This window comes from Pristis pectinata, chromosome 22 (assembly GCF_009764475.1).
Source record: "Pristis pectinata isolate sPriPec2 chromosome 22, sPriPec2.1.pri, whole genome shotgun sequence".
NCBI classification, from domain to species: Eukaryota; Metazoa; Chordata; class Chondrichthyes; order Rhinopristiformes; family Pristidae; genus Pristis; species Pristis pectinata.
In genome coordinates, this window is record NC_067426.1 from 4,337,485 (window position 1) to 4,364,063 (window position 26,579).

Here is a 26,579-nt window from a genome sequence, read left to right on the forward strand (position 1 = left end):
TTCACCACTCTCTGTGAGAACAAATTTCTACATGCTTCAGTATTAAGTGCCTGGCACCTTATCTTGTAGTTATGTCCCCTTGTAAGAGTCTCCCACTCGTGAAAACATGCCAATATCTACCATGTCAAGGCTCCTCAGCATCTTCTATATTTGAATAAGGTCTACAGGGCTGTAGAGAAAAGAATCAGGCCATTCGGCCCATCACACCTATACCAACCAGCATGCCTATCTATACCAACCTCACTTGCCTGCATTAATTCCATATCCCTCTATGCCCGGCTCATTCAAGTACCTGTCCAGGTGCATCTTAACTGCTGTTACTGTTCCCGTCTCCACCACGAGCAGCTCATTCCAGACACCAACTATTCTTTGCCTGAAAAAGTTCCCCTTTAGGTCTCCTCCCTCTCACCTTAAACCTCTGTCCTATAGTTTTAGACACCCCCTACCATGGGAAATAAATCCTCATTCTTCTAAACTCCAGGGGATACAGCCCCAAACTATTTAGTCTCCCTTGGTAGAACAACCCTCTCATCCCACGGTTAGCCTGGTTACTCTCCTTTGTACTGTCTACAATGTTAGTCTATATTTTTTCAGGTAAGGGTATCAAAACTGTACCTGGTATTCCAGGTGAGTCTTCACCAAAACCCTGTACAATTGCAAGAAAACCTCCCTATTTTTGAACTCCAACTCCTCCAATAAAGGCCAAAATGCAATTTGCCTTCTTAATCACTTGGACTTAAGATAAGAATATCTTTATTAGTCATATGTACATTGAAACACACAGTGAAATGCATCATTTGTGGAGAGTGTTCTGGGGGTAGCCCGCAAGTGTTGCCATGTTTCTGGTGCCATCATAGTATGCCCACAACTTCCTAACCTGTACATTTTTGGAATGTGGGAGGAAACCGGAGCACCCGGAGGAAACCCACGCAGACATGGGGAGAACGTACAAACTCCTTACAGACTGCAGTGGGAATTGAACCCAGGTCTCTGACGCTGTAATAGTGTTACGCCAACCGTTACACTTGTCTGCTAACGTTTAGTGATTCATGCACCAGGACACCGAGATGCCTCTGAACTTCACTCACTTGCAGTCTCTCTCCATTTAGATGATAACCTGTCTTTTGATTTTCATTTTGTTTTACTTTTTATTCTCATGCCGCTACGTTAAAGAAGACCAGAGAATCACTTGCCTGTGAACATTCATTCCCATTCCCAGCTGAGACAACGGTTTATACAGTTGCTGCTTTTGGAATTATACCAGCTGCTGGTTGGCATGTGTCCGCAGAGCAATGCCAAGCAACAATTGCAATTCAACCCTCTCCCCAGTAGCACTGGGGGAGCACCTTCACCACACAGACAGAGGTGATTCAAAAAAGAAGCTCAATGCTTCTCAAGGGCAGTTAACATAGAACATACAAAAGTACAGCACAGGAACAGGCCCTTCGGTCCACAATATAAATCGGTTTACTATTGTCACATGTACCATTGTACAGTGAAAGCCTTTGTTTTGCATGCCATCCATACCCATCGAGGTAGTACAAAACAATACTATAACAGAATGCAGAATAAAGTGCTACAGCTACAGAGAAAGTGCAGTGCAGGCAGACAATAAAGTGCAAGGCCATAACGAGGGAGATTGTAAGGTCAGAGTCCATCTTATTGTACGAGGGAACCGATCAATAGTCTTATAAAAGCGAGATAGAAGCTGTCCTTGAGTCTGGTGTAGTGCACTTTCTGGTTTTTGTATCTTCTGCCCGATGGGAGGGGGGAGAAGAGAGAATGTCCGGGGTGGGCGAGGTCTATGATTATGCCGGCTGCTTTACCAAGGAAGCGAGAAGTGTAGACGGAGTCCACGGAGGGGAGGCTGGTTTCCATGACGCATCGGGCTGTGTCCACAACTCTCTGCAATTTCTTGTGGTCACGGACAGAGCAGTTACCGTACCAAGCTGTGATGCATCCGGATAGGATGCTTTCTATGGTGCATTGATAAAAGTTGGTGAGGGTTAAAGGGGCCATGCCAAATTTCTTTAGCCTCCTGAGGAAGTAGAGGCACTGGTGAGCTTTCTTGGCTGTGGCATCCACGTGGTTGGTCCAGGACAGGCTATTGGTGATGTTCACTCCTAGAAACTTGAAGCTCTCAACCCTCTTGACCTCAGCACCGTTGATGTAGACAGGTGCATGTACACTGCCCCCTTTCTGCCCCCTTTGCGAATGGAAATCGCAACAAGCAATCTGGTTTTTCGAAGGAATGCCTATAGCTGGTATCAACAGAAATCTGAGTATCATTATGGCATGGAAGGAAGCCATTTGACCCATCGACCCCATGCTAGCTCCTCTCGGAAGGTTGTGAGTTGGAAGGTTGAACTTTTTGCCCAAGAGCACGGTAGCATAGCGGTTAGCATAACGCTATTACAGTGCCAGCGACCCGGGTTCAATTCCGGCCACTGTCTGTAAGGAGTTTGTACGTTCTCCCCATGTCTGCATGGGATTGCTCCGGGTGCTCCAGTTTCCTCCCACACTCCAAAGACGTACGGGTTAGGATGTTGTGGGCATGCTACGTTGGCGCCGGAAACGTGGCGACACTTGCGGGCTGCCCCAGAGCACTCTACGCAAAAGATGCATTTCACTGTGTGTTTCAATGTACATATGACTAATAAAGATACCCTAATCTTCAAGGGAGCTGTGGAGGCGGAGACTGAAAGATGTTTAAACTAAGGCACAAGAAATCCTGCAGAAGCTGGAATCTGGAGCAATACACAAACAGTGCTGGAGGAGGGAGAACTAAATCGAGGGAGGGAGAAACTGGTGTTGAGATCAAGATTGCATTCGGCAAGGCACGCTCGAGGGGCCGATTGGCCGCCTCCCACTCCTTGTATTTCAGAGTAATGCCTTCAAGTCAAGTCGAGTTTATTGTCATGTGCACAAGTACAGTGAGGTACAGGTACAGTGAAAAACTTGCTTGCAGCAGCATCACAGACACGTAGGTTCAGACAACACACGGAACATAAACCATACAGGAAGAAAAAGTCTGCAGAACAAGGCATTGGTGCAAAAACACAAATACAACGTCTAATTCAGTCACTTCTTCTCCCCACAGTAAACTATTTCCCAGCCCAGTTTTAACGCTGGTTCAACCTCTCCTATAAGCAGCGACTTCCAGGTCAGAACCATCCACTGCGTTTAATACACACACATATATATATAAAAGTTTCTCTTCTACGTGCTTTGCCCCAAAACTTTTAAGGCTGGGAATTAAGGGACTTTGGACGGTGATACCGACGTGTAGCAGGCGGCAGGACGGGATGATGGACCGGCTGCGGGGCAGGGGCAGGAGCTGGAGGTGAGAGCCGGAGGGTGTGCGGAGGAACTGACCCCCACTCGCTGGTTTCCGCCGCCCGGGCTCTTGCCGGCTTTCATCAGTAGGGGTCGTGCACTGTCAGCCTTTGTACTTCGGGAGTCACATTCAATGGGGGGGGGTCTCTCTCTCTCTCTCTCCCTCCCTCCTTCACTGCGCAGTCCCCAAACATGGCGGAGACGGACTGAGATCTGAGCCCTGAGCCACGCCGTGAGGGGACAGGAGTCCGCACCAGCCCCTCTCCCGGGGAGGGTAAGTGGGGGAGGCAGCCAGCGGAGCCCGGGAGCCTGGGCGTCCCAGCCGGGACCCTCTGGCTGCAATCAGCGGGGGAGGGTGCGAGACAAAAGCATTGGGAGGCGTGGGAGGGGGGTGCGGGATGTTGTTGAGTAGGGTGCATGCACCCCCTTTGTATCCAGCGCGCCGCGGCCGCCCGGGGCTGCCGAGCCCGAGTCACAGCCGAGCCGCTTCGTTGTTGATGTTTTCGCCTTTCATTGTGTGCCGCTGGCTCCCTGCCCGTCCCCCTCGCCCCGCTTCCCGGCGGTGGGATTAACGTACCGGGCGTCAGTCATCGCGCCGGGAGGGGGGAAGGTGGTGGGGAAGGGAGGGGGGTAGGGGGGGTAGAGAGGGGGAAGGGTGGTGGGGGGAGGGAGGAAGGTGGTGGGGAGGGGGTAGAGAGGTGGGAGGTGGGGGGAAGGTGGTGGGTGACGGGGTAGAGAGGGGGGTGGTGGGTGACGGGGTAGAGAGGGGGGTGGGGGGAGGGGGGTAGAGGGGGTAGGGTGGGAGGAGGGGGAAGGTGGTGGGGAGGGGGTAGAGAGGGGGGAGGGTGGTGGGGGAGGGGGGTAGGGTGGGAGGAGGGAGGAAGGGGGTAGGGTGGGAGGAGGGGGGAAGGTGGTGGGGAGGGGGGTAGAGAGGGGGAAGGGTGGTGGGGGAGGGGGTGGGGGGGTAGGGTGGGGGAGGGAGGAAGGTGGTGGGGAGGGGGTAGAGAGGGGGAAGGGTGGTGGGGGAGGGGGGTAGAGGGGGGTAGGGTGGGAGGTGGGGGGAAGGTGGTGGGGTAAGGGGGTAGGGTGGGGGGAAGGTGGTGGTGGGAGGTGGGGGGAAGGTGGTAGGGTGGGGAGGGGGTGGGGGACGGTGGTAGGGTGGGGAGGGGGTGGGGGAAGGGTGGGAGGGAGGGGAAGGGGAGGATGGGGCGTGGGGTCTGGGTGGGAAGGAGCGGAGTGAAGGGGGAGCAAGGAGAGGGGGTTGGAGAGCAGGAGGGAAGTGGGGAGTGGGGAAGGAGAGGGAGGGAGGGGAGGGATGGAGGGGGGAAGGGTGGGACCACAATGTTTGCATTGTGTGTGTCTGTTCTGTCCCTCCACCACAAGGGAGGTCATGATTTGCAAGGGCAGCTGACCCTTGATGTGTCTGCAGAAATGAGCAATTAATTTCTCCTCTCCCTATGATCTATAATCGAAGAGTTACAGCAAAGTCGGGTTGGAAAGCAGTGGGGGAGAGATGGGCAGTGTAGATCCTGTTTCAGGTCTTGCAGCTTGGGGAGAGGTTCAGGGACCAACTCTGGATGGGGACGGCAGCTGGGAGACCCACAGGAGTACTCGGGAACCTTGGACAGGACTTGGTAATTCATGGCTGTTCATTGTCACGCCTTGTCCTGAACCCCTGCCTCACTTCTGTGCTGGCATGACCTCAGTAGTTTGAGGAGCTTCAAAGCAGTTAGCAGTCAGATGTGATGGCTCGTTGCTGCATTGTGTGTAAGAGTTGGGCAGTGAAAGTTTTGTCTTGAAGAAACTCATCTGCAGGAGTCACCCGGACCCTTCACTGTTGTGGTCTGGATGAGTGCACTGTTTAACCCTTCTGATCCAGGAGCGGATATCCTGGGTTAATCAAAGGCCCCACTGTTCATAACAGATGCATCAAAAATGTGCTCTGCTGCAGATCGTTTTTGCTGCATTCTATGTACTTCGCTTCCCACTGCACCCAAAGTTTGCATCTGTGGAGGGCCAGCCTCATTACTACTTTAGATTTAGCAGTTCAGAGGCAGAGACGGTTTCTCGATCTGAGACTCTTCCCATGGGTGAAATGCGAAGCGGAGACCTGGCGCCTGCTGAAGTCAATTATTGAACAGATCCTGCACTGTCAACGTCTTTCCTGTCATGTCACGCTGCTGTCTGTCAATGTAGTGTGAAGCCAAAGTTTGTGTTCCAGTTACTGGTGTAGTATTTTATGCTGAAGGGGTTTGCACTGGTGTAGACTTACTTATTTACCCTTTGTATGTGTTGCAAGACATGGTGAGCAGGGGTGATCAGTCGGCATTCCATCACTGTGGTTGAGTTAGTACTGGCTCAGGCTGGATTCTCTCACACTCCCCAGCAGTATTGGTGGACAGCAGTGCCACTGCTCAGGCCAGACATGGTTTACCCGAACAGAAAATGTTGCAAGTGTTCAACAGGTCAGGCAGCGTCTTTCGAGGGAGCACCAGAGCTGGTGCTTCAGGTTTTGTTTACTGAAGTGGTGAGCCGACCCCGGGATATGGTCACTAGGAATGTTTAGTGGTTGACACCAGGCTTCTGTGCTGGGGTTGCATTTGTTATGTCCCTGGCAACACAGTCTCAACCACACTGGGTGGAGCTGCAGAGTTCACTGAACTGAGGCAGGATGTTTAAGATCACTTCAAATAAGCAGCTCCTGGTAGAAGTTGCACAGTCAGTCTCCTCAAATGCACGGTGCAACAAATTCATTTCTTGCTGCATTATGGCTGTTTGCTTCCCACCTTAACACTTTCATAGATCTAAGTAATATAGATCAGCTGCAGATGTGGGCAGAGAAATGGCAGATGGAGTTTAACCAGGGTAAATATGAGGTGTTGCACCTTAGTAGGACTAATGTCAAGAGGCAGTACACTCTTAAGGGTGAGACCCTTAACAGTGTTAAAGAGCAGAGAGACCTTGGGGTGCAAGTCCATGAAAGTCATTGAAAATGGCTACACAGGTAGATAAGTTGGTTAAAAAGGCTTATGGAATGCTTGCACTTATTAATCGGGGTATTGAGTATAGGACTTAAGAAGTTATGATGCATCTTTATAGAACTCTGGTTAGGCCGCATTTAGAGTATTGCGTGCAATTCTGGTCACCTCACTATAGGAAGGATGTCGAGGCTTTAGAGAGGGTGCAGAGGAGGTTTACCAGGATGCTGCCTGAATTAGAGGGCATGTGCTACCAAGAGAGGCTGGACAAACTTAAAGCTCTTTTCTCTGGAGCGGCGGAGGCTGAGGGGTGATCTGTTGGAAGTTTATAAAATTATGAGGGGCATAGAAAAGGTGGACAAGCAATATCTTTTTCCCATTATTGAGAGATCCAATACCAGAGGGCATGCATTTAAGGTGAGAGGGGGTAGGTTCAGAACAGATGTGAGGGGTACATTTTGTTTTACTCAGAGTGGTGTGTGCCTGGAATGTGTTGCCCGATAGGGTGGTGGAGGCAAATTCAATGGGGGCTTTTAGGAGGGATTTGGATGAGCACATAAATGAGAGGAGAATAGAGAGATATGGGCATTCTGTAGGTAGGACGGAATAGCTACGTCAGCATGACGTTGTGGGCCAAAGGGCCTGTTCTGTGCTGTACTGTTCTATGTTCTAGATTTTAAATGTGCTCAGATTGGCACCAGTCTGCAGATGAGACCTACCAAGTCCCATGTGGTCTTTTCCCCAATCGAGGCTGGACTATTTGGATAAGGAAGGTGGAGGACAGGCTGGAAAGACTGACAAGTGCAGGAATCTGTTCAATATTTGGCTGCCCTTCTTGGAAAAATAGGAAATGCTGAGGGTAGGGAACGTCTTGCTTGTCGTAACAGTGGAAGCAGGTTTGAAATGGGGAGTGTGTGTGTGTGTGTGTGCACATGTGCAATAGGAGGGGCTTAGGATGTGATAGAGTGAGATAATTGTTCATTATCCTACTGTGAGATCTTCAGGAAAAGGTGCAATATGATCTTTTTCTGGGTTTACAAATGTTTATCTGAACTTTTGCTGCCTTTAAAATCCTTTTTTTTCAACTTACAGATAACTTATTCTCCCAAGAACTCCTTGTTCCAAGGCATCCGATGCACCGAGATCGCCTATTGGATTTGAACTTGAGGATTACTAGCAACTGAATGAATGGGAAAGAGGATTTTGCAGCTCTCAGTGCTGCCATGTTGAAGACAGAACTCTAAATGAATGCAGAGTCACAGTAAACCACAAGCAGCTTGGCCTTCACATAAGCACAGACCTTTCCAAGGTATGGCATGAGTTGACGATTTTTGTAAAGCTCAGGAACTTTGAGGCTGTAAAGAGAATGAGCTGTATGTCTGATGCTGTTTGTATTACCTCAATGCACTGATGTGATGAAATGATCTGTATGGATGGCATGCAAAATATTTTTTCACTGTACCTCGGTACTTATGACAATAATAAACCAATATACTATTTAATTCCAATCTTACAGATGCCAAATCCACTTCACAAGGGCACGTTTGGTTGGTCTCTAACCCTTCCTGTGAATGCCTTTTAAATTTGTTACTGATTTCCCAAAAGTTTGGTAATCCCTATCAGTAGGTCGAGTGAGTATCCTCTAATTCCATGATGAACATTTGGGGTGTGGAATGCTGGTTTGACAGCCTGCCCCATTCCAATTATTTTTGATGTGATGTCTTACTATCAGAGTTATTTTGAAGCAAAATTATAAAAGCACTTGGTGTTTCTGCACAAATAATGAATGGATAGTTAAACTTAATTGCTTCCATCAACCTTCAAGTTGAGTTTATTGTCATGTGCACAAGTACAGTGAGGTACAGGTACAATGAAATATTCCCTTGCAGCGGCATCACAGACATGTAGGTTCAGATAACACAGGATATAATTTATGTAGAATTTATACAATAGCGGGAGAGACTGCAAAATAACAAGAGAGTGCAAAAAAAAGAGAGACAAATACCATGGCAGTGCAAGAGGTGGTGCATAGTGTTCTGTAGCTGAGGTAGGGTTAGGGTAATGCAGGTCAGTTCAAGAAGCTGATGGTTGTGGGGGAAAAAAAGTAGCTGTTTCTGAACCTGGTGGTGTGGGACTTCAGGCTTCTGTACCTCCTGCCCGACGGTAGCAGCAAGAAGAGGGCACGGCCTGGATGGCGGGGATCCTTGATGATGGATGCCGCTGCCTTGAGGCAGCACCCCTATAGATGCTGTCTGTGGTGGGGAGGCTGTACCCATGATGGATCTTGAAGTCAACTGATATATTGCACAGTAAAACAGTATTATCATTAAGAATTATGTGTAAGCCGTAACATTGAGATAGCGTTGGAATCTCTAATACGTCCTATTTTGGTTTTAGATCTTTTTCTACACCCTGTAGTGTCCAACAGCACTTTACAATTATTATATAATGTTGGCAAAGGAAGTTTACATTTAAGTATCTGGAAGTTAGATGTTTTACTTTGGAGGTGTCTAGTTCTTGTTTGCTGTGTCTGTGTTTCATTTAGAATTCAGGTTGGAGCTGACCACTGGTGTAAGAAAAGTGGTGGGATTTATTTGTTGGCCAGATGCCAAAAATTCTGGAGCTTTTCCATATCTATCCCTCCCCCAATCCTTATGATTCAGAAGATGAGCACACTGCTGTTCTCTTTGACCCAGAGCTGTGTTTATGTATTGTCTGTCACCAAGGCCTCCCGTTTCTAACTCTGCTACACCATTGCTATTTGTTCCTCTTCCTCCAGACGCTATTGCACTTCCATCTTTTTCCTTCCAGCCACATTTGCACCCTGCTGAGTTTGTACCTACATGAACTGCAGCTCCTGCTGCATTCATTCCGTTAAATTTTCTCTCTTGCATTAATCAATGTGAAGGTTTTTGCATGTGCCATTCACAAGGTCCCAGACATATTAGAAACATAGAAAACCTGCAGCACAATACAGGCCCTTCGGCCCACAAAGCTGTGCCGAACGTGTCCCTACCTTAGAAATTAGTAGGCTTACCCATAGCCCTCTATTTTTCTAAGCTCCATGTACCTATCTAACAGTCTTTTAAAAGACCCTATCGTATCCGCCTCCACCACCGTTGCCGGCAGCCCGTTCCACACACTCACCACTCTCTGAGTAAAAAAAAACTTACCCCTGACATCTCCTCTGTAATCTTAAATCATATTGTTGATCAATTTATGCTTCCAGTGAGGTGCAACCATTATTTTATCAGAAGGCTGGAGGAGGGACCCTGCAATTCACTGTATTTGCCGTGTCTGGATTTTTATTATTGGTATAGATTAGAATTGATTCATAATGCAGAGAATGTTAATTCAGTTGGATATTTTAACTTAATTGTTTCCACTAACCCTTAAAGTCATAACTAATACATTGCATAGTAAAGCAGTATTACAATTAAAAATTATGTGTAAGTTGTAACTTTTCGAGATTGAGCATTGGAATCTCCAAAACCTCCTAGTTTATTTCCAAATCGTCCTCTACACACTTCAGTGTCCCAACAGCACTTTACAATCATTGTATAATGTTGGCAAAGGAAGTTTACATTCAAAAGTCTCTGAAGTTAATGGCTCATGGCCTCCAGATATCCATCAATTGTTCATCACATCAGGTTCTTTAACAGAAGGTCTTTAACAGCCCTGTAACTGACACCACCTCCAATGGTTATGCACTGAATATTCTATGCATTTTCTTACTACAAAAATTGTCCCCTCTAAACAAGTTACACAAAATGAAGTATATTTAATACTTATTGCAAGGACGTGTTCCTGATACACTTGCAGAAAAATGAAGTAGCTCCTGTTGAACAGTGAGTGCTGTCATGTCTTGGGTTTCTTGATTCGTATTTCACAGTAATAAATGGCAAAACTAAGTCTGTTTTGCTAACATTGCACCATGAAATTGACAAGTATAAGATTCCTCACGTGTAATTTAAAGTGGAAATCTTGGATGTGCTTCAGTGATTCAGTGCTTCTTCAAAGGTTGTACTGTTTACAACCATTCCCCACACAATAAAAAGAAGCCACTTAAATTGATGTGGATTCAAGCTGCTTAGAAACTAGCTCCTCATAAAATACCCCGAATATCTTCTGCTTTACTACAGTAGGTTTAACTGAGTTCTAAAGTGGCCTAGTAAACTGTAATTATTACTCACCCAACACTTGACCTAAAAAAGTACTGCAATTTCTTTGTAGGAATATCTTAAAAGATATATTTAACTTAGTTTTTTAAAACATTTGTGATATTTCACCTTCCAACTTGATCGTATTGTCATGAAGTTCAAAAACTAATTAAAATTTGCATCCAGCTATGAGGGTGCAAGGGAAATAAAGTACTGCAGATGCTGGAATCCCGATTGGGAAAAATAAACAACAAGATGCTGGAGGAACTCAGCAGGTCAGGCAGCATCCATGGAGAAAATCAGACGGTCAACGTTTCAGGTCAGGGCCCTTCAGGAAGGAGAAGGGTCCTGACCCAAAACATTGACTGTCTGCTTTTCTCTACGGATGCTGCCTGACCTGCTGAGTTTCTCCAGCATCTTGTTGCTTTTTCATGATAGCACAAGAATTCTTTCATGCGATTGGCTGCTCAGTCGTCTTGGTGATCTGGCAGCTGCTGGGTACCTGGAATTCCTTTGAATGGCTGTGAACAGTGCAGTCATTGAAGAGGCACTGAATGACTGACAACAAGGCCAGCAGGAGGAAGTCCTGGCCATAAAGGTCAATCGTTCTTGGAGGGCAGTAGCACGTAGAAATTTTGTCTCGCAGCAAATTTCACGACATACATGAGTGATGATAAACCTGATTCTGGTGAATCTCTGGAATTCTCCGTCATGGTGGGTGGTGGAAGCTGGGTCATTGGAAGTATTTAAAGCGGAGGTGGATAAATATTTGATTTGAGGAATAGAGGGTTACAGAGAAATATCAGAGAAGAGGAGCTGAGGCCAGCATAGATCAGCCATGATCAAATTAAATGGTGGGGTAGGCTTCAAGGACCTGATGGCACATTGCTCCTGTTTACTTGTGTCCCCGTGCCAGTGTCATCACCTTGTTGACTGCAATTCCCGGACCTATAACTTTGTAACAAGGCAGATATTCTGCACATATAAAAGTCTAAGGAAGCTGCCAAATCACCAAAGCTGGCTGGAAGTAAACTTTTTTTTTCACAAACAAACCTTCTAGTGAAGCAATTAGCAGATTTTTTAAATTTTAATTTTTATGTGTTAAGAAAGTTAGATGGAAATAAATGCATCTGTGTAATGCTTGTTTAATGTGCACAGATAGGGTGAATGCACTTAGTCTTTTTCCCAGGGTTGGGGAATCAAGAACTAGAGGACATAAGTTTAAGGTGAGAAGGGAAAGATTTAATAGGAACTCGAGGGGCAACTTTTTTTTATACAAAGGGTCTGTGTGGAATGAGCTGTCAGAGGAAGTGATTGAGGCAGCTACAATAACTTCTGAAAGCCAGATGGACAGATTCATGGTTTGGAAAGGTTTAGAAGGTTATTGTCCAAATGCAGGCAAATGGGATAGCTTGGATGGGACATCTTGGTCAGCTGAAAGGCCTGTTTCTGTGCTGTATAACTCCATGACTCTGAGGTAGGAAAGTAGTTCAGTCTTCAGATGTCAGAATCATGCAGAAGTAGATAGAAAAGAAGGTCCATCTATCTGTTAATGGGTATTGGGCTCAGAATTATAATTTAGTGCCTGCACTTTAGAAGTGGCTCCGGTCTTTCTGATATTCTCACCTCTAATGTGTCGATTAATCTCAATCACCTTGCAATCATATTGCACCTTTAACAAAGAGAATGTCCCAGTGTGCTTCACTCTCTGAACACCATACATATGGCTGGATGGAGGTTTTTAAGGCAAGGAGTGGAGCTGGCAATGCAAAGGAGACTAGGCGTACAGAGCATACAATCTCTGTGCAGAGAGATGTCCCCAGGTTACTGAGTTCCCAGCTGATGAAAGTCCAAGATGGATGGACAGACAGAAGTATGCTGTGACTATTTGGAGAGCACAAAACCAGGGATAAGGGGCAAGTGGACTGTTTTTCTTAATTCATTTGCAGGATTTAGGTGTCATTGACAAGACCAACATTCATTGCGAATCCCTGGTTGTCCCCTGACTGGGTTGTCAAAGGGAAGTGAGTTAAGACTTATTCATTGTTGAACTGGATCAGGATTCACATGGAAGCCTGACAGATGAACTAAATGAGTTGTTGTACATCCATCCATAACTTTACGGTCTTTGATATTAATACCTGCAATTTTTATTCCCATCTTAGTGTAATCAATCTGAATCTAAATTCTCCATCTGTCGCGGTGGGATCTGAAATATGGTGCCTTATCACTAGAAGTTAACATAACCAAATGGAGGATATTTGGCCCCTTGAGGTTTTTGCTAGAATTTTGAACTAAGAATCATGTTAGATGCAGGAAAACAAGATTAGATCAGGAAGATTTTGCAGAATCTCACTCCCACCTCCCCTGTGCCGCCCTCCCCCCCCCCCCCCCCCCCCCCCCCCCCCCCCCAACTAGTAGTTCTCTTTCAGGCCTACATGTCTGGATCATCCGATAGCTGTCTTACCTTCAAGGTGAGCCGCCTTTGCCTGCCTTAAAACTTTGCAATGCTAAATGCTAAACTATGCTTATCACAGTGCCTTTTATGTCAAGGCTGTCAGCAAAGTGATGCAGCATTAAGCAATTTGTAGCAGTCCATCGCAACTTGTAATGATGTGAGCATTAGAAATAGAAGTGGGGTAAGCCATGTGGCCTGCTTGCTCCGCAATTCAATGAGATTGTATCCGTTCATTTACCACAGCATAACTTTTTTCTGCATTAAATCATATCCCTTGATTCCCTCTGTCTAAAAGTCCATCGATCTCTACCTCGAATGTATTTAGTGACTGAGTCTCTTTGGCCCTCTTGGGTAGAGGATTCCATAAATTCACTACCTTCAACCCAGTTATGGCTGTCCATGATTTTATTTGTACATGAGTAATAGTGGGCACATCAAAGCTTTTGTTTTGTCAGCTGTTTCCATTATAAGTTCCTTTTTATAAATGATGGCATTGCTGGCAAGAGAATTGCAGTGTGCCTGGTCTATAAAGGCGTGCAGTAACATAGTGGTTAAATCCAGGCACCTGGTCTATTGATAAGGACACAAGTTCAACAAATGTGGAATTTAAATTTGCACAATTAAATCTGGAATAACACAAAAAGCTAGTATCTCTGATAGTGAACCACAAAATACTAGGTGAAAAACCCAATGGAAGTGCTACACAACATTTGCTTGCTGTCCTATCTCCCTGAAAATCTGTCACTTTAGATCATAAAGGAAAGAAGCTGATAATTTGCAATGTAGAGGATACCTCGTCTTGCCACTGCCTCTGGATTTGTAATGCTTTACTTAATGACCAGCTGTTCTTGGCATCTGAGATTGCAAAGGCTGAAGTATCAACAAACATATTGGTTGGATCATTTCAAATCATTCCCTTTCCCAAATATCCACTAATGACGTATTCTGCAACAGGAGAGCCAGAGAACTAATTCCCCAGTAAGTGGAAAAACAAAGAAAAAAAAACTTGCAAAATCTGAAATAAGAACAGGAAATTTTGGAAATACTCAGCAGGTCAGGACTCATCTGTGGGAAGAGAAACGGAGCTAATGTTTCATGTCGAAGACCCTTTGTAACAACTAGTATTTTAGTACTAATTCCCAGCCTGCTGACTTCACCAGCTGGTTGTGACTATTCTACAAGACTGTAGGCTGTGAAATGGTGATAATACCAGAATCATTAATTTTATGCAACAAACAATCTGCTGGAAGAACTCAGTGGGGAGAGCAGCATCTGGGGGTGGGGGAGGGGGGGGTGGTGGTGGAATTGCTGACATTTCGGGTTGAAATCTGCATCAGGACTATGTCCCAGGGTTTTGACCCAAACATCGACAATTCCTTCCCCTCCCCCCAACAGATGTTGCTCATCCCGCTGAGTTTTTCCAGCAGATTGTTTGTTGCTCCAGATTCCGGCATCTACAGTCTCCTGTCTCCATTAATTTTATATCGCTGTTATAAGTGCCCTCCTCAATTGATCATGTTGTCATTGACTCATAAACCATAAAAACAGGTCCTTTGGCTACCGAGTCCGTGCCAGCCATCCAGCTCCCATTTTTACTAATCGGGCTCCACTTCCCCCACATTCCCCTCAACTCTCCCCCAGATTCTGCCACACACCAACACACTAGGGGGAACTTACGGAGGCCAATTAACTTACCAACCCGCAGGTCTTTGTGGTGTGAGGGGAAACCAGAGCATGCTTGGGAAGTCCATGTGGTCACAAGGAGAATGTGCAAGCATCGGAGGTCAGGATTGTGTGCAGTAACTGTTGCTGTTCACAATTTTGTCCACTTTATTTAAAACAAAATCCAAATCATTGAGGAATGAGGGAGATGATCTGTTAAAAGCTGCATTTAGTGACAATGCTGTAGCATTCAAAGTGGGAAATTTACCCCATCAATCAAGGTTTGTGACCATACTACTTTAAGTAACTGAGTTATTACAGATTTTTATGTTAATGTTCTCCAACTTTTTCTGGAGAGATTGCCCTGGTTTTACTGGCAGCAGTTGAGTTAGTTTCTGTTCATTTACTTTTTACGGTTTAAGTAGACCCATTTCCAGTTCATTAGCTATTGTAGAATTGGTAATAAATACTGTGTGGAACTAAAGGATTACTTGGTTTGTTCTCATAGTTTGTCATTTCATCAAGTGAATTAGAGGACATAATTCCATATTAATTGCATGTTGACCATCCAGTCCCTGAAATTACTTTCCTATTGGATTGAAATTTTTCCAACCTTGTAGCTTGTGTCTTTGACTGCTCTTTTCCATTTGATCTTTGTTTTTCTTTGGTCCTGTTTTTGGCCACCTAGGGTGAACGTCACAGGTGATGGCAGTGTGTATCGCAGGCTGTGTTTGATCTATAGTAATGCCTCTCTTAAAAGAAGAGAAATGATCTTGAAGTTGTATTTGTGAGTCAATGGTCAGTGAGTTCTTTTGAAATTCTGCCCATGTTATTCCAAAAAGGGCATTAGTCTTGTTAATTTTAATGGGTTTAAGGCTTGCTAATATTGAAGAGAGAGGAACAATATATTGAACATTTTTTTATCCCTCAGTATAATTCCAGTTGCTGTTTTTATTTGGGTTTTGAGGGAAGTGTTGAGTGATGCATTTCAGTCTGTGTTGGAGTTTGGTCAATTGGTTTATTATTGTCACATAGTCAGAGCAGTACAGCACAGAAACAGGCCCTTTGGCCCATCTAGTCCATGCTGACCAAATCTGCCTAGTCCCATCTACCTGCACCCGGACCATATCCCTCCAAACCCCTCCCATCCATGTACCCATCCAAACCTCTTAAATGTTACAATTGAACCCGCATCCACCACTTCCGCTGGCAGCTCGTTCCACACTCGCACCACCCTCTGAGGGAAGAAGTTCCCCTCAGATTTCCCCTTGTATATTTCACTCTTAACCTATGACCTCTAGTTCTAGTCTCCCCCAAACTTTGGGGAGGGGGGTGGAGCGGAGCCTGCATGCATTCACCCTATCTTTACCCCTCATAATTTGGTATACCTCCCCTCATTCTCCAGCGCTCCAGGGAATAAAGTCCTAATCTAGTCAACCTGTCCCTATAACTCAGGTCCTCAAGTCCCGGCAACATCCGTGTAAATTTTCTCTGCACTTCTTCAAACTTATTGATAACTTTCCTGTAGGTAGGTGACCAGAACTGCACACAATACTCTAAAGTCGGCCTCACCAACACCTTGTTACAACTTCAACATAACATCCCAACTCCGGTACTCAATGCCCTGGTTTATGAAGGCCAAAGTGCCAAGAGCTCTCTTTACGACCCTATCTAACTGTGATGCCACCTTGAAGGAACTAGGGATCTGTATTCCCAGGTCCCTCTGTTCTATGTATTCTGTATTGTACTCTGCATTCTGTTACCTGTACTGAGGTACAGTGAAAAACTTTGTCGTACATGCCATCCATACAGATCATTTCATCACATCAGTACATTGAGGTAGTATAAGGGAAAACAATAACAGAATGCAGAATAAAGCATTATAGTTACAGAGAAAGTGCAGGCAGACAATAAGGTGCAAGGCCATAATGACGTAGATCGTGAGGTCTAGAGTTGCAATGCTCATTCAATTATCTTGTTGCATACTTGTGCATTGGTAACAATAGGGTAAAAATTGCATTGCCTTGAATGACTCTGTCCTATCTGACGATTTATACTGGCCTTTGACCATTAGTGACTCACTCTTTACGTAGCAAATGATAGGATCAATTGTGTAAAGAATCATCTATTATTGTTATAGAGTTGAATGCAGTATATGTCTGGCCATTTAATCAAATTTGAAGGCCCTGTTATTAGTGCATGGTTCCAGGAGGAAGATGCTCTAACGGACCTGTACCCTGAGTGCGCGTTTCTTGGTATTACTTTTTGCCATCAAATGTGAAGAGGAAATATAAAAGCAGATGCCATCTCCTGCCTCTATTTATGTGAGTGAGAGAGAAAGAGGCTGAGCAAGATAGGGTTGGGTGGGTATTGTTACATATGACCAGGGTATTTGGTGTGCTTTCCGTCCATTTTATGAAGAGCATAGTAAATTCTACTCTTCTCCTGAGTTGTGCATCCCAGATGCATAGTACTGCATTATGCAGGGGAAAGACAACTAATAACTGATTCACAAAATAGTTAGAGAGGAAACAGTCAATCAGGGCTCCTGAAAGGGGTTGGATGGGCAGTTGAAGGAATGTAATTAGCAGGGTAATGGGGAATGGGAAGGACAGGATTCATCCCGGACACGTTGAGCTGCCTGGCCCCATTCACTGCCTTGTGATGCTATTGAATTGCCAGAGTTAATTAAGCTCAGTGTAAGCTCCTAATCATTCCATAACTAGTTTCAGGATTTGTTGCAACCTTCACTGTCTGTGCCTGTTCGAAACCTCAATTGTGCTCTGCTTAAAAAGCCTCCTGGTTGAATCCCTGTCCTCCTGAGAGAGGTTGAAATGAAATATGTCATCGAGACCCCTTACGGGAAGTGCATCCAAGCCTGTGTTTTCAGCCCTTACACATCTGTGGTCTATCAGCAACTCTGTCTGACATTTCTACTTAGTTCAGTATTACTGCTGTCTCCTCTCTCAGGAAACTCGACTTCTGTGCTTGAGGTCAGTGCCACAGATCTCTGTGTCTGCCTGGAGAGGAGTTTCTTTAATATTTTCCAGTCTGTCAGCAACCTTGTCATCTTTTAGGAACTTCAAACGAGCAGCAGCAACCTCCATTTATAAAGCTCTGCACTTCATTGGACAACAGTCTTGCAGGACCTCGGTTTAAAGACATAGAACAACTTGGAACAGAGAACAGTACAACTCAGAAACAGGCCCACAATGTCTGCACCGATCACGACGCCAAATTAACCTAATCGCATCTGCCCGCACACGATCCATATCCCTCCATTCCCCGCATATTCGCGTGACTATCTAAAACGCCACTATTAGAACCATAGAACACTACAACACAGAAAAGCAGGCCATTCAGCCCTTCTAGTCCGTGCCGAAACGTTATCCCACTAGTCCCATTTACCTGCACCTGGTCCATAACCCTCCAGACCACTCCCGTCCATGTACCTATCCAATTTATTCTTAAAACTCAAGAGTGAGCTTGCATTTACTACATCAGATGGCAGCCCGTTCCATACTCCCACCACTCTTTGAATGAAGAAGTTCCCCCTAATGTTCCCCCTAAACCTATCCCCTTTCACCCTAAAGCCATGTCCTCTCGTACTTCTCTCTCTTAATCTAGGTGGAAAGAGCCTATTCGCATTAACTGTCTATACCCCTCATAATTTTGTAAATCTCTATCAAATCTCCCCTCATTCTTCTCCGATCCAAAGAATAAAGTCCTAACCTGTTCAATCTTTCCCTGTAACTCAACCCCTGAAGACCCGGCAACATTCTAGTAAATCTCCTCTGCACTCTTTCAATCTTACTGATCACCTTCCTATAGTTAGGTGACCAGAACTGCACGCGATACTCCAAATTTGGCCTCACCAATGTCTTATACAACTTCACCATAACATCCCAACTCCTATGCTCAATACTTTGATTTATGAATGCCAGGATGCCAAAAGCCTTCTTTACAACCCTGTCTACCTGTGACTCTACTTTCAGGGAATCATGTATCTGAACTCCCAGATCCCTTTCTTCCTCCGCACTCCTCAGTGCCCTACCATTTACTGGGTATGTCCTACCTTGATTGTATGTGCTTCCATCACCACCCCGGCAGCTTGTTCCAGGCACCCACCACTCTGTGTTTGTATTTAAAAAAAACATTCCCCCCCCCCCCCCCATACATTCCTTTAAACTTCCCCCTCTCACCTTGAATCGTATTTGACACAGGAGGCAAGCCAGGAGGGCATCAGAGTTGTCAAGTTCCACTAACAAACCTACAATTTCCTCCTTGCACTGACATGTTGAATTGTGGCTTCAGTTTCCAGAGACTCTTTATGTTGTCCTTGTATGTCTTTGCTCACTGTGTGACCGTTGACTTTCTTTTTACATGATTAAACTATTTTTCATCTTTGACCATTATCCTCATTTAGTCCTATGCTGATCCTTTGACTCCATTATCCCTAAGCTTCGGTTCCCACTGTTTTCCTTTCAACTCTGTTAAATTCCATTCATTATTATTTACCTCGCTGCTGATTTGACATGGACCCATCTTTCTAAAGATGATTCTAAATTGAACGTAGGCGGTAAGTCAGCAACCCATAGCATGTTATCCAGTGACAGTGATGTTTTCCATTAATGTGGCAAGACACCTGAGGGCACTTCACAGGAGCATTAGCAAACAATATTGACACCACAGTTATGTAAGGAAATATGAGTTCACTTCACCAAAGGCCTGGGCAAAGAAGGATTTTTAATGAAATTCTTAAAAGATGAGAGACTCAGAGGTGGAGAAATTTGAGGAGCATTTAGCCAACTGAAAGATCAGTGGTCAATGGTAGAGTGAATTGAGTTGTTCTAATTGCGTTCTTGTAAAAAAAATTATGTATAATTTGTTTTTCTTGTGAATGCTGCTTATCTGATGCTATGTGCCTGTGATGCTGCTGCAAGTAAGTTTTTCATTGCACCTGTGTGTGCTTGTGCATATGACAATAAACTCGACTTCGACTGTTAAGGAGCATATCATTGGAGTTTGGACTGGTTTCCTTTCATTACATTCCATGAATCATGATCAGTAGTGAACAATCTGACTCTTGTTTTACCTCATGGGGCAGTGAGATCAGTTGAAATGTTGGGAATGTTGCTTTGGCCAAGAGAGACAGGGTTGGAGGCTGGCACCTCCCAGGTCTGTGTGCTTCATCAGATCCCGGCACCATGTGCAACAGCAGAACTGCTGGTTCTGCCTTTTTGAAAGAGTCGTTTTTGCTTCTCCTCTCTGTTGCCCGGCGGTGTTTGGAAAGGATCGACTTTAAATGTGGAACATAAAAGTATGAAACCCAGCCGTACACTGGCTGTTTTAACTTTGTTTTTGGTGGGTGATAAACATGATGACAGGTAGGGTTTTGCTCTGAAAAACTACACTTTAGTTTGAGGGGCTCCAATAAATTAGATTTGACAGATCCGTCTACTTCCTAAGGCCTTTCAGAATTTATTATCAAATCTTGACTCTATGGGGTAGTCCAGCCTTGCTGTGCCTCATGTACAGCCTTCCCTGGTCATTTCCTTCTCTTCTGGATTAATCTGAAATTCCTTCTTATTTAACAAAAATAACTTGTATTTACTTTTGTGTATATTAACCTGAAGTGGAGGAAGTGCAGGTAACTCGTGGGGGAGGTAGGTGACTGTTGTGCAGGTTTGAATATGTGGTCGGAGGCTCCTTTCATGATGAAGTGCAACCCTCTGGTTGCCCATAATCCACTTCAGTTTTGAATGGGTGCCAGGGCAAGGGATGGAGCTGGTGGTTAGGCAATTGGTATTGGTCTTCTGAACATTTAGTTCATAGAGTCATAGAGCCATACAGCACAGAAACAGGCCCCAGTTAGTGTAACGCTATTACAGTGTCAGCGACCCGGGTTCAATTCCGGCCGCTGTCTGTAAGGAGTTTGTACGTTCTCCCCACGACTGCGTGGGTTTCCTCCAGGTGCTCCCGTTTCCTCCCACATTCCAAAGACGAATGGGTTCGGAAGTTGTGGGCATGCTATGTTGGCGCCGGAAGCATGGCGACACTTGCGGGCTGCCCCCAGAACACTCTCCGCAAAAGATGCATTTCACTGTGTGTTTGGATGTACATGTGACTAGTAAAGATATCTTAGCTTAGCCTTTGGCACAACTGGTCCATGCCGACCAAGACTCCCATCTAAGATAGTCCCATTTGCCTGAGTTTTATCCATATCCCTCTAAACCTTTCCTATCCCTGTACCTGTCCAAGTACCTTTTAAATGTTGTATTGTACCTGCCTCAGCCACTTCCTGTGGCAGCTCGTTCCATTTACCCACCACTGTGTGAAAAAAGTTGCCCCTCAGGTTCCTATTAAATATTCTGCCCCTCTCACCTTAAACCTATCGGGGGGAGGGGGGGAGGGAGAGACGGTGTGCATTCACCCTATCTATGCCCCTCATGATTTTATACACCTCTGTATGGTCATCCCCCAGTCTCCTACACTCCAAGGAATATAAGCCAGGCCTGCCCAAATCCTCCATATAACCCAGCCCCTCAAGTCCTGGCAATACCGTTGAAAATCTCTTCTGCACTCTTTCCAGCTTAATGGCATCTTTCCTATTGCTGGGTGACCAAAACTGAACACAATACTCCAAATTGTGAAATCTCTCCTCATCCAGTACTGGTGTTGAACCAGCAGTGTGACAACTTGGAGACAGCGAAGGGTCAAGAAGGCATGGAGTCTCGGGAGAGAAATAACACGATCCATTTGGATCCTCTTTTAACATCAATGTTTAATGTCTCACCAGAGTGCAGCACAGCTAACAAAGCTCTTGTCATTGCAGTCTCGGTTGGAGTTGGAATTGGTTTATTATTGTCACATGTACCAAGGAACAGTGAAAAACTTGTATTGCATACTGTTCATACAGACCAATTCATTACACAGTGCATTGAGGTAGTACAAGGGAAAACAATACAAAATGCAGAATAAAGTGTCACAACTACAGAGAAAGTGCAGGCAGACAATAAGGTGTAAGATCATAATAAGGTAGATTGTGAGGTCAAGAGTCCATCTTGTTGTACAAGGGAGCTGTTCAATGGTCTTCTAACAGGTGGGATAGAAGCTGTCCTTGAGCCTGGTGATATGTGCTTTCAGGTTTTTGTATCTTCTGCCAGGTGGGAGAGGGGAGAAGAGAGAACGTCCAGGGTGGGTGGGGGTCTTTGATTATACTGGCTGGTTTCCATGATGTGCTGAACTGTGTCCACAACTCTCTGAAGTTTCTTGCGGTCCGAGGCAGAGCAGTTGCCGTACCAAGCCATGATACATCCAGATAGGATGCTTTCTGTGGTGCATCAATAAAAGTTGATGAGTGTCAAGGGGGATGTGCCAAATTTCTTTAGCCTCCTGAGGAAGTAGAGGCGCTGGTGAGCTTTCTTGGCTGTAGTGTCTACGTGGTTGGACCAGGACAGGCTATCAGGCTATTGGTTCACTCCTAGGAACTTGAAGTGCTCTACCCTCTACCCTCCGGACCTCAGCACCGTTGATGCACACAAGTGCATGTCCATCCACCACCACCCCCCACCCCCCCCCCCCCGCCCCCCCCCCCCCCCCCCCCCCCCCACCCCCCCCACCGAAGTCAATGACCAGTTCTTTTGTTTTGCTGATATTGAGAGGAAGATTTTTGTCATGACACCATGTCAGTAAGCTCTCTATCTCCTTCCTGTACTCCAACTCATCATTATTTGAGGTACGGCCCACTGCTGTGGCATTGCCTGCAAACTTGTAGATGGAGTTGGAGCAGAATCTGGCCCCGCAGTCATGAGTGTATAGGGTGTAGAGTAGGGGGCTGAGGAGGCAGCCTTGTGGGCCACCAGTGTTGAGAATAATCGTGCTGGAGGTGTTGCGCCTGACCAAAAGACCTCAATTAGTAAGTCAAGGATCCCGTTGCAGAGGGAGCTGTTGAGTCCCAGGTCTCAGTAGTGATGAGTTTATATGTTCAGTTCTGGGAACATAAGAGATAGAAGTAGGAATAGGCCATTTGGCTCCTCCTGCCTGTTCCACCATCCAATAAGGTCATGGCTGATTATTTACCTCAGTGCCATTTTCCTGGATCCCTCGATTCCCTTAATATCCAAAAATCTGTTGATTCTTGCCTTGAGTATTCTCAGTGGTTGAGCCACCACAGGCCGATTGGATGGAGTCTTCCAAAAATTCAACAATCTTTGGGTGAAGAATTTGCTTCTGACCCCTTTGCTGAATAGCCAACATTTAAAAGACATTTGGACAGGTTCATGGATGAGAAAAGTTTAGAGGGATATGGGCCAAAAGTGGTCAAATGGGATTTGCTTGGATGGGCATCTTGGTTGACATTGACAAGTTGGGCGGAAGGGCCTGTTTCTGTGCTGTCTGACTCCGGTGACCCTGGTTCTCCTAATATTCTGACTCCATTTAGGATGATTGACCCAAACTGGTAATTCATTACTGAAAGAAATCTCGAGGAACTGAAATCTATTTTGACCCTGACAGCTGAAGTTCAGTTATTTTATTAAGCTAAGTAACTTGTTATAAATCATTAACTCCAACATTAGTTTTTAAAGACTGGACTCATTGAATGATGTACAGAAACTTGTGCTGGTTCCTCTAAAGAGCACTGCTATTTCTCCCTCTTCTCCTCATCTTTCCTGTAAATGATTTTTCTTTGCGTATTAATCCTACTGCCTTTGAAAGTTACAAATGTATCTGCTTCTGCCGCTCTTTCAGACTGTGTGCTTCAGGTCTCTCTTGTTCTTTTTCTAGTTATTGTAAATCGGTCCCATCTGGCTGTGGCCACAGGAAACAATTTCGTGACCCCTTGTGATTTTGAAGCCTTCTGTCAAATCTCATCTTGGAACAGGCCCTGATTCTGAATTCTCCCATGTAGTTGAGGAATTTTGTGTTCCTTCACAAAAAAACATTTATTGAAATTACTAGGGACAAGAGAAGGCTGTTGCCTTTCGAGGCTGCTTTGCTCTTACCTACCTCGGCACCATTTTCCTGCAGTTCATTCATATCCTTCAATATCCAGAAATCTATCGATCTCTGTTTTGAATAAACCTAATCACTGATCCTTCATAGCTCTCTCTGGGGTAGAGCGTTCTGAAGATTCACCATCATCTGAGTGAAGAAACGTCGTCTCCTCCTCAGTCCTGAACGGCCTACCCCTTGTTCTGAGATTGATCCCTGGTCCTGGACTCTTCCTTGCAATATCTTCCTTACATTTGGCCTGTGGAGCCCTGTTTTAAAAAAAAATGTTGCAAGTTTCAATGAGATTGCCTTTCACTTTTTTTAAGTCTAGGATTAAATGGCAAACCCATGCTTCTCAAACCCAGCTTTCCAGGAATCAGCCCAGTGAATCTTTGGTGCATTCCCTCCCTGGCAAGTGTATCTTATTGTAGGCAAGAAGAACAAGACTGTACCCAATATCCCAGGTGGTATCCCATCAGGGTTCTATGTAACAGTAGAAGACATCTTTACTTCTGATTAAAATGGGCACCTTTGTTGGTGGTGATGGAGGGCATGACAAAATTGGAAGTTTCTGGAAATCGGCTGACTGTACTTGGCCATTGAATTTACTTTTGCATAGGTTCTGAAGCAGCTGGCACAATTGCTTCTGCTCAAGTATTTTAACAACTTGGAAGGTTGCTATATGATAAGAACTGCATCTAGAAAGCCACAGGTGCCCAGTCACTGGGTGTATTCAAAGCTGATATCAGTCAATTTTTGGGCACTGCTTTAATCATGGGACTGGATTACTCTGGACCTGCCTCACAACCTGCTTTGCTGCCTTCATCTGATTCCCTTTTCCAAATGCAGAGGGACAAGTCAAAGTTGAGTTTATTGTTGTATACACAGGTGCAGTGAGAAACTTGCTTGGAGCAGCATCACAAGCACAAATGAGCTGGTACTCTGGGCCCGAGGGGTGTCCTCCAAGGCAGAGTGGGTTCCAGGAAGTTACTGGGCCTTGAGTAGCGGATCCTGAGTGCCCACCCTTGGAGCACCCTGATGACCTTTGAAATGCTTTTACATGTCTTCCTCTATCAGTGATGTTTAAAATCCATTCAAATATTAACCATCTCAAAAAAAAATTTAACATTTTAAAGTAATTTATTTAAAAAATTATTAAATATACCTGCACTTACCTTTTTCTGAAGAGTCAGTGGTCTCTTTTAAATGGATGGAGAGGTCTTCTGAAGGACTTTCCCCATCTCCAGATGTCAGTCTTCTGCCTCTGGACTCTAGGTCCAGCAGTGAAGAGGGAGATTGGTTTGCATTTCAGAACGCAGAAATCAAAGTTGAGTTGAACTGATAGCTGGCGGTTCTGTATGGAAACACTGGCTATTGTTCAGCTGCATGTAAGGGGATATAGGGATTGGGCCAGAAATGGGACTTGAGCTACAGCATTGGCCACAACCTTATTGAATGGAGGAGGAAGTTTGGGTTATGTGGCCCACTCCTACTTGTATTTACTCTCCTCCTTGTTTTGCCCTTTTGGACTTCACTCATAGAAAGCATCCTATCTGGATGCATCATGGCTTGGTATGGTAACTACCTGTGACCGCAAGAAACTGCAGAGAGCTGTGGACACAGCCCAGCACGTCACAGAAACCAGCCTCCCCTCTGTGGACTCTGTCTATACCTCTCACTACCTTGGTGAAGCAGCCAACATAACCAAAGACGCCACCCGTCCCGGGTCATTCCCTTTTCTCCCCTCTGCCATCAGGCAGAAGATACAGGAGCCTGAGGGCACGTACCACCAGGCTCAAGGACAGCTTCTATCCCACTGTAGTAAGACTATTGAACGATTGCCTTGTACGATGAGATGGACTCTTGACCTCACAATCTACTTTGTTGTGACCTTGCACCTTATTGTCTACTTGCAATGCACTTCCCTGTAGCTGTGACACTTTACTCTGTATTCTGATATTGTTTTTACCCTGTACTACCTCAATGCACTGTGTAATGAATTGATCTGTATGAACGGTATGCAAGACAAGTTTTTCAATGTACCTTGGTACAAGTGACAATAATAAGCCAATACCAATACTTGGTTTGAACTGGTTTGTAGTTCAATGGCTTTTTGCTGGAGCTTCCCATCTAACCTTTTGGTAAGGATCAGTATTGTCTACCACACCAAGTAGCTCCAGTAGTAGCTTTCTTGGCAACTTGGAAATTTGAATGATTAAAAGCCCAATTAATATGATTTGTTATTGATTGTTGAGTAATCCCGTGTCTTACTTTTTGCAGGAACCCAGTCCGGGTGGGTTTGACTGCATCAGCAGTTGGCTTCCCAACAATGAGAAAACCAGGGCCTCAAAAAGGTGAGTGTTGGTCATATTGTTGCAGTGAGGGATTCTCCAAACAAACCATAATTGTTGCCAGTTATTTGGTAAACCTTCAGGATGCACTTTCTATAAGGAGATGGCAGAATGTGAGGTTGCCAAGTTGTTAAAATTGCCAGAATCGTGATTGGTAAAGTGCTCACCACCAATTTGGGAAACTTGAATTGGTGGAACATTGTGAAGTATCAGTCACTGGTCCAAGTGGAAGAGCAGCCTACTCCCTCTCTGGATCGAGTTCTTGCTGGTGTTTAACATTCCATGGAGCACTAAGAACCTGGTTATTGGAGGTCAGGCCACTGGAAAGTGCACATCAAGTATGATTAATCAAAGTCTAAAGTGATACCTGGATACTGCACTGTGAGAGTGCTGCATTGTGAAAGTCGACCCGCACTGTAATAAAGCAGACAACAGCAGAACCAAGGAGCGTACAATTAATGCTTTATTATTTTAACGCTAGCAGGAGTGAGGGATACAGAGAGAGAGTAAACAGTGTAACCCGAGCTCGGTACTGATCCCCACTCAGAGATTTACATGTTAGTGTCCCTTCTGTTATACTTAACCTAAAGAAGCCTACGTGGGTAATTGCACATACCAGGGCAGTTGCTTACAGCAAACT

The 26,579-nt window shown here is 45.2% G+C and overlaps 1 protein-coding gene across 7 annotated transcripts in view; it reads left to right on the top strand.

Annotated features, from left to right (window-relative positions):
* The first annotated feature begins 3,273 nt into the window (after nt 1-3,273).
* LOC127581693 (polycomb protein SCMH1-like) overlaps nt 3,274-26,579 on the top strand; it is a 215,827-nt gene continuing 192,521 nt past the window's right edge. For 2 of the 7 annotated variants that reach the window (XM_052036330.1, XM_052036323.1), the window contains exons 1-3: nt 3,401-3,610; nt 7,407-7,623; nt 25,869-25,942. Coding sequence is in view for 4 of the 7 variants with exons in the window: in XM_052036323.1 (XP_051892283.1) it covers nt 25,918-25,942 (25 nt within the window). In the remaining 3 variants the exon portion in view is untranslated. Of the gene's footprint in view, nt 3,344-3,395; nt 3,611-4,855; nt 4,971-7,406; nt 7,624-25,868; nt 25,943-26,579 lie in introns of those variants that run through there. The other 5 variants (XM_052036325.1, XR_007957991.1, XM_052036326.1 and 2 more) reach the window with 5 other exon arrangements.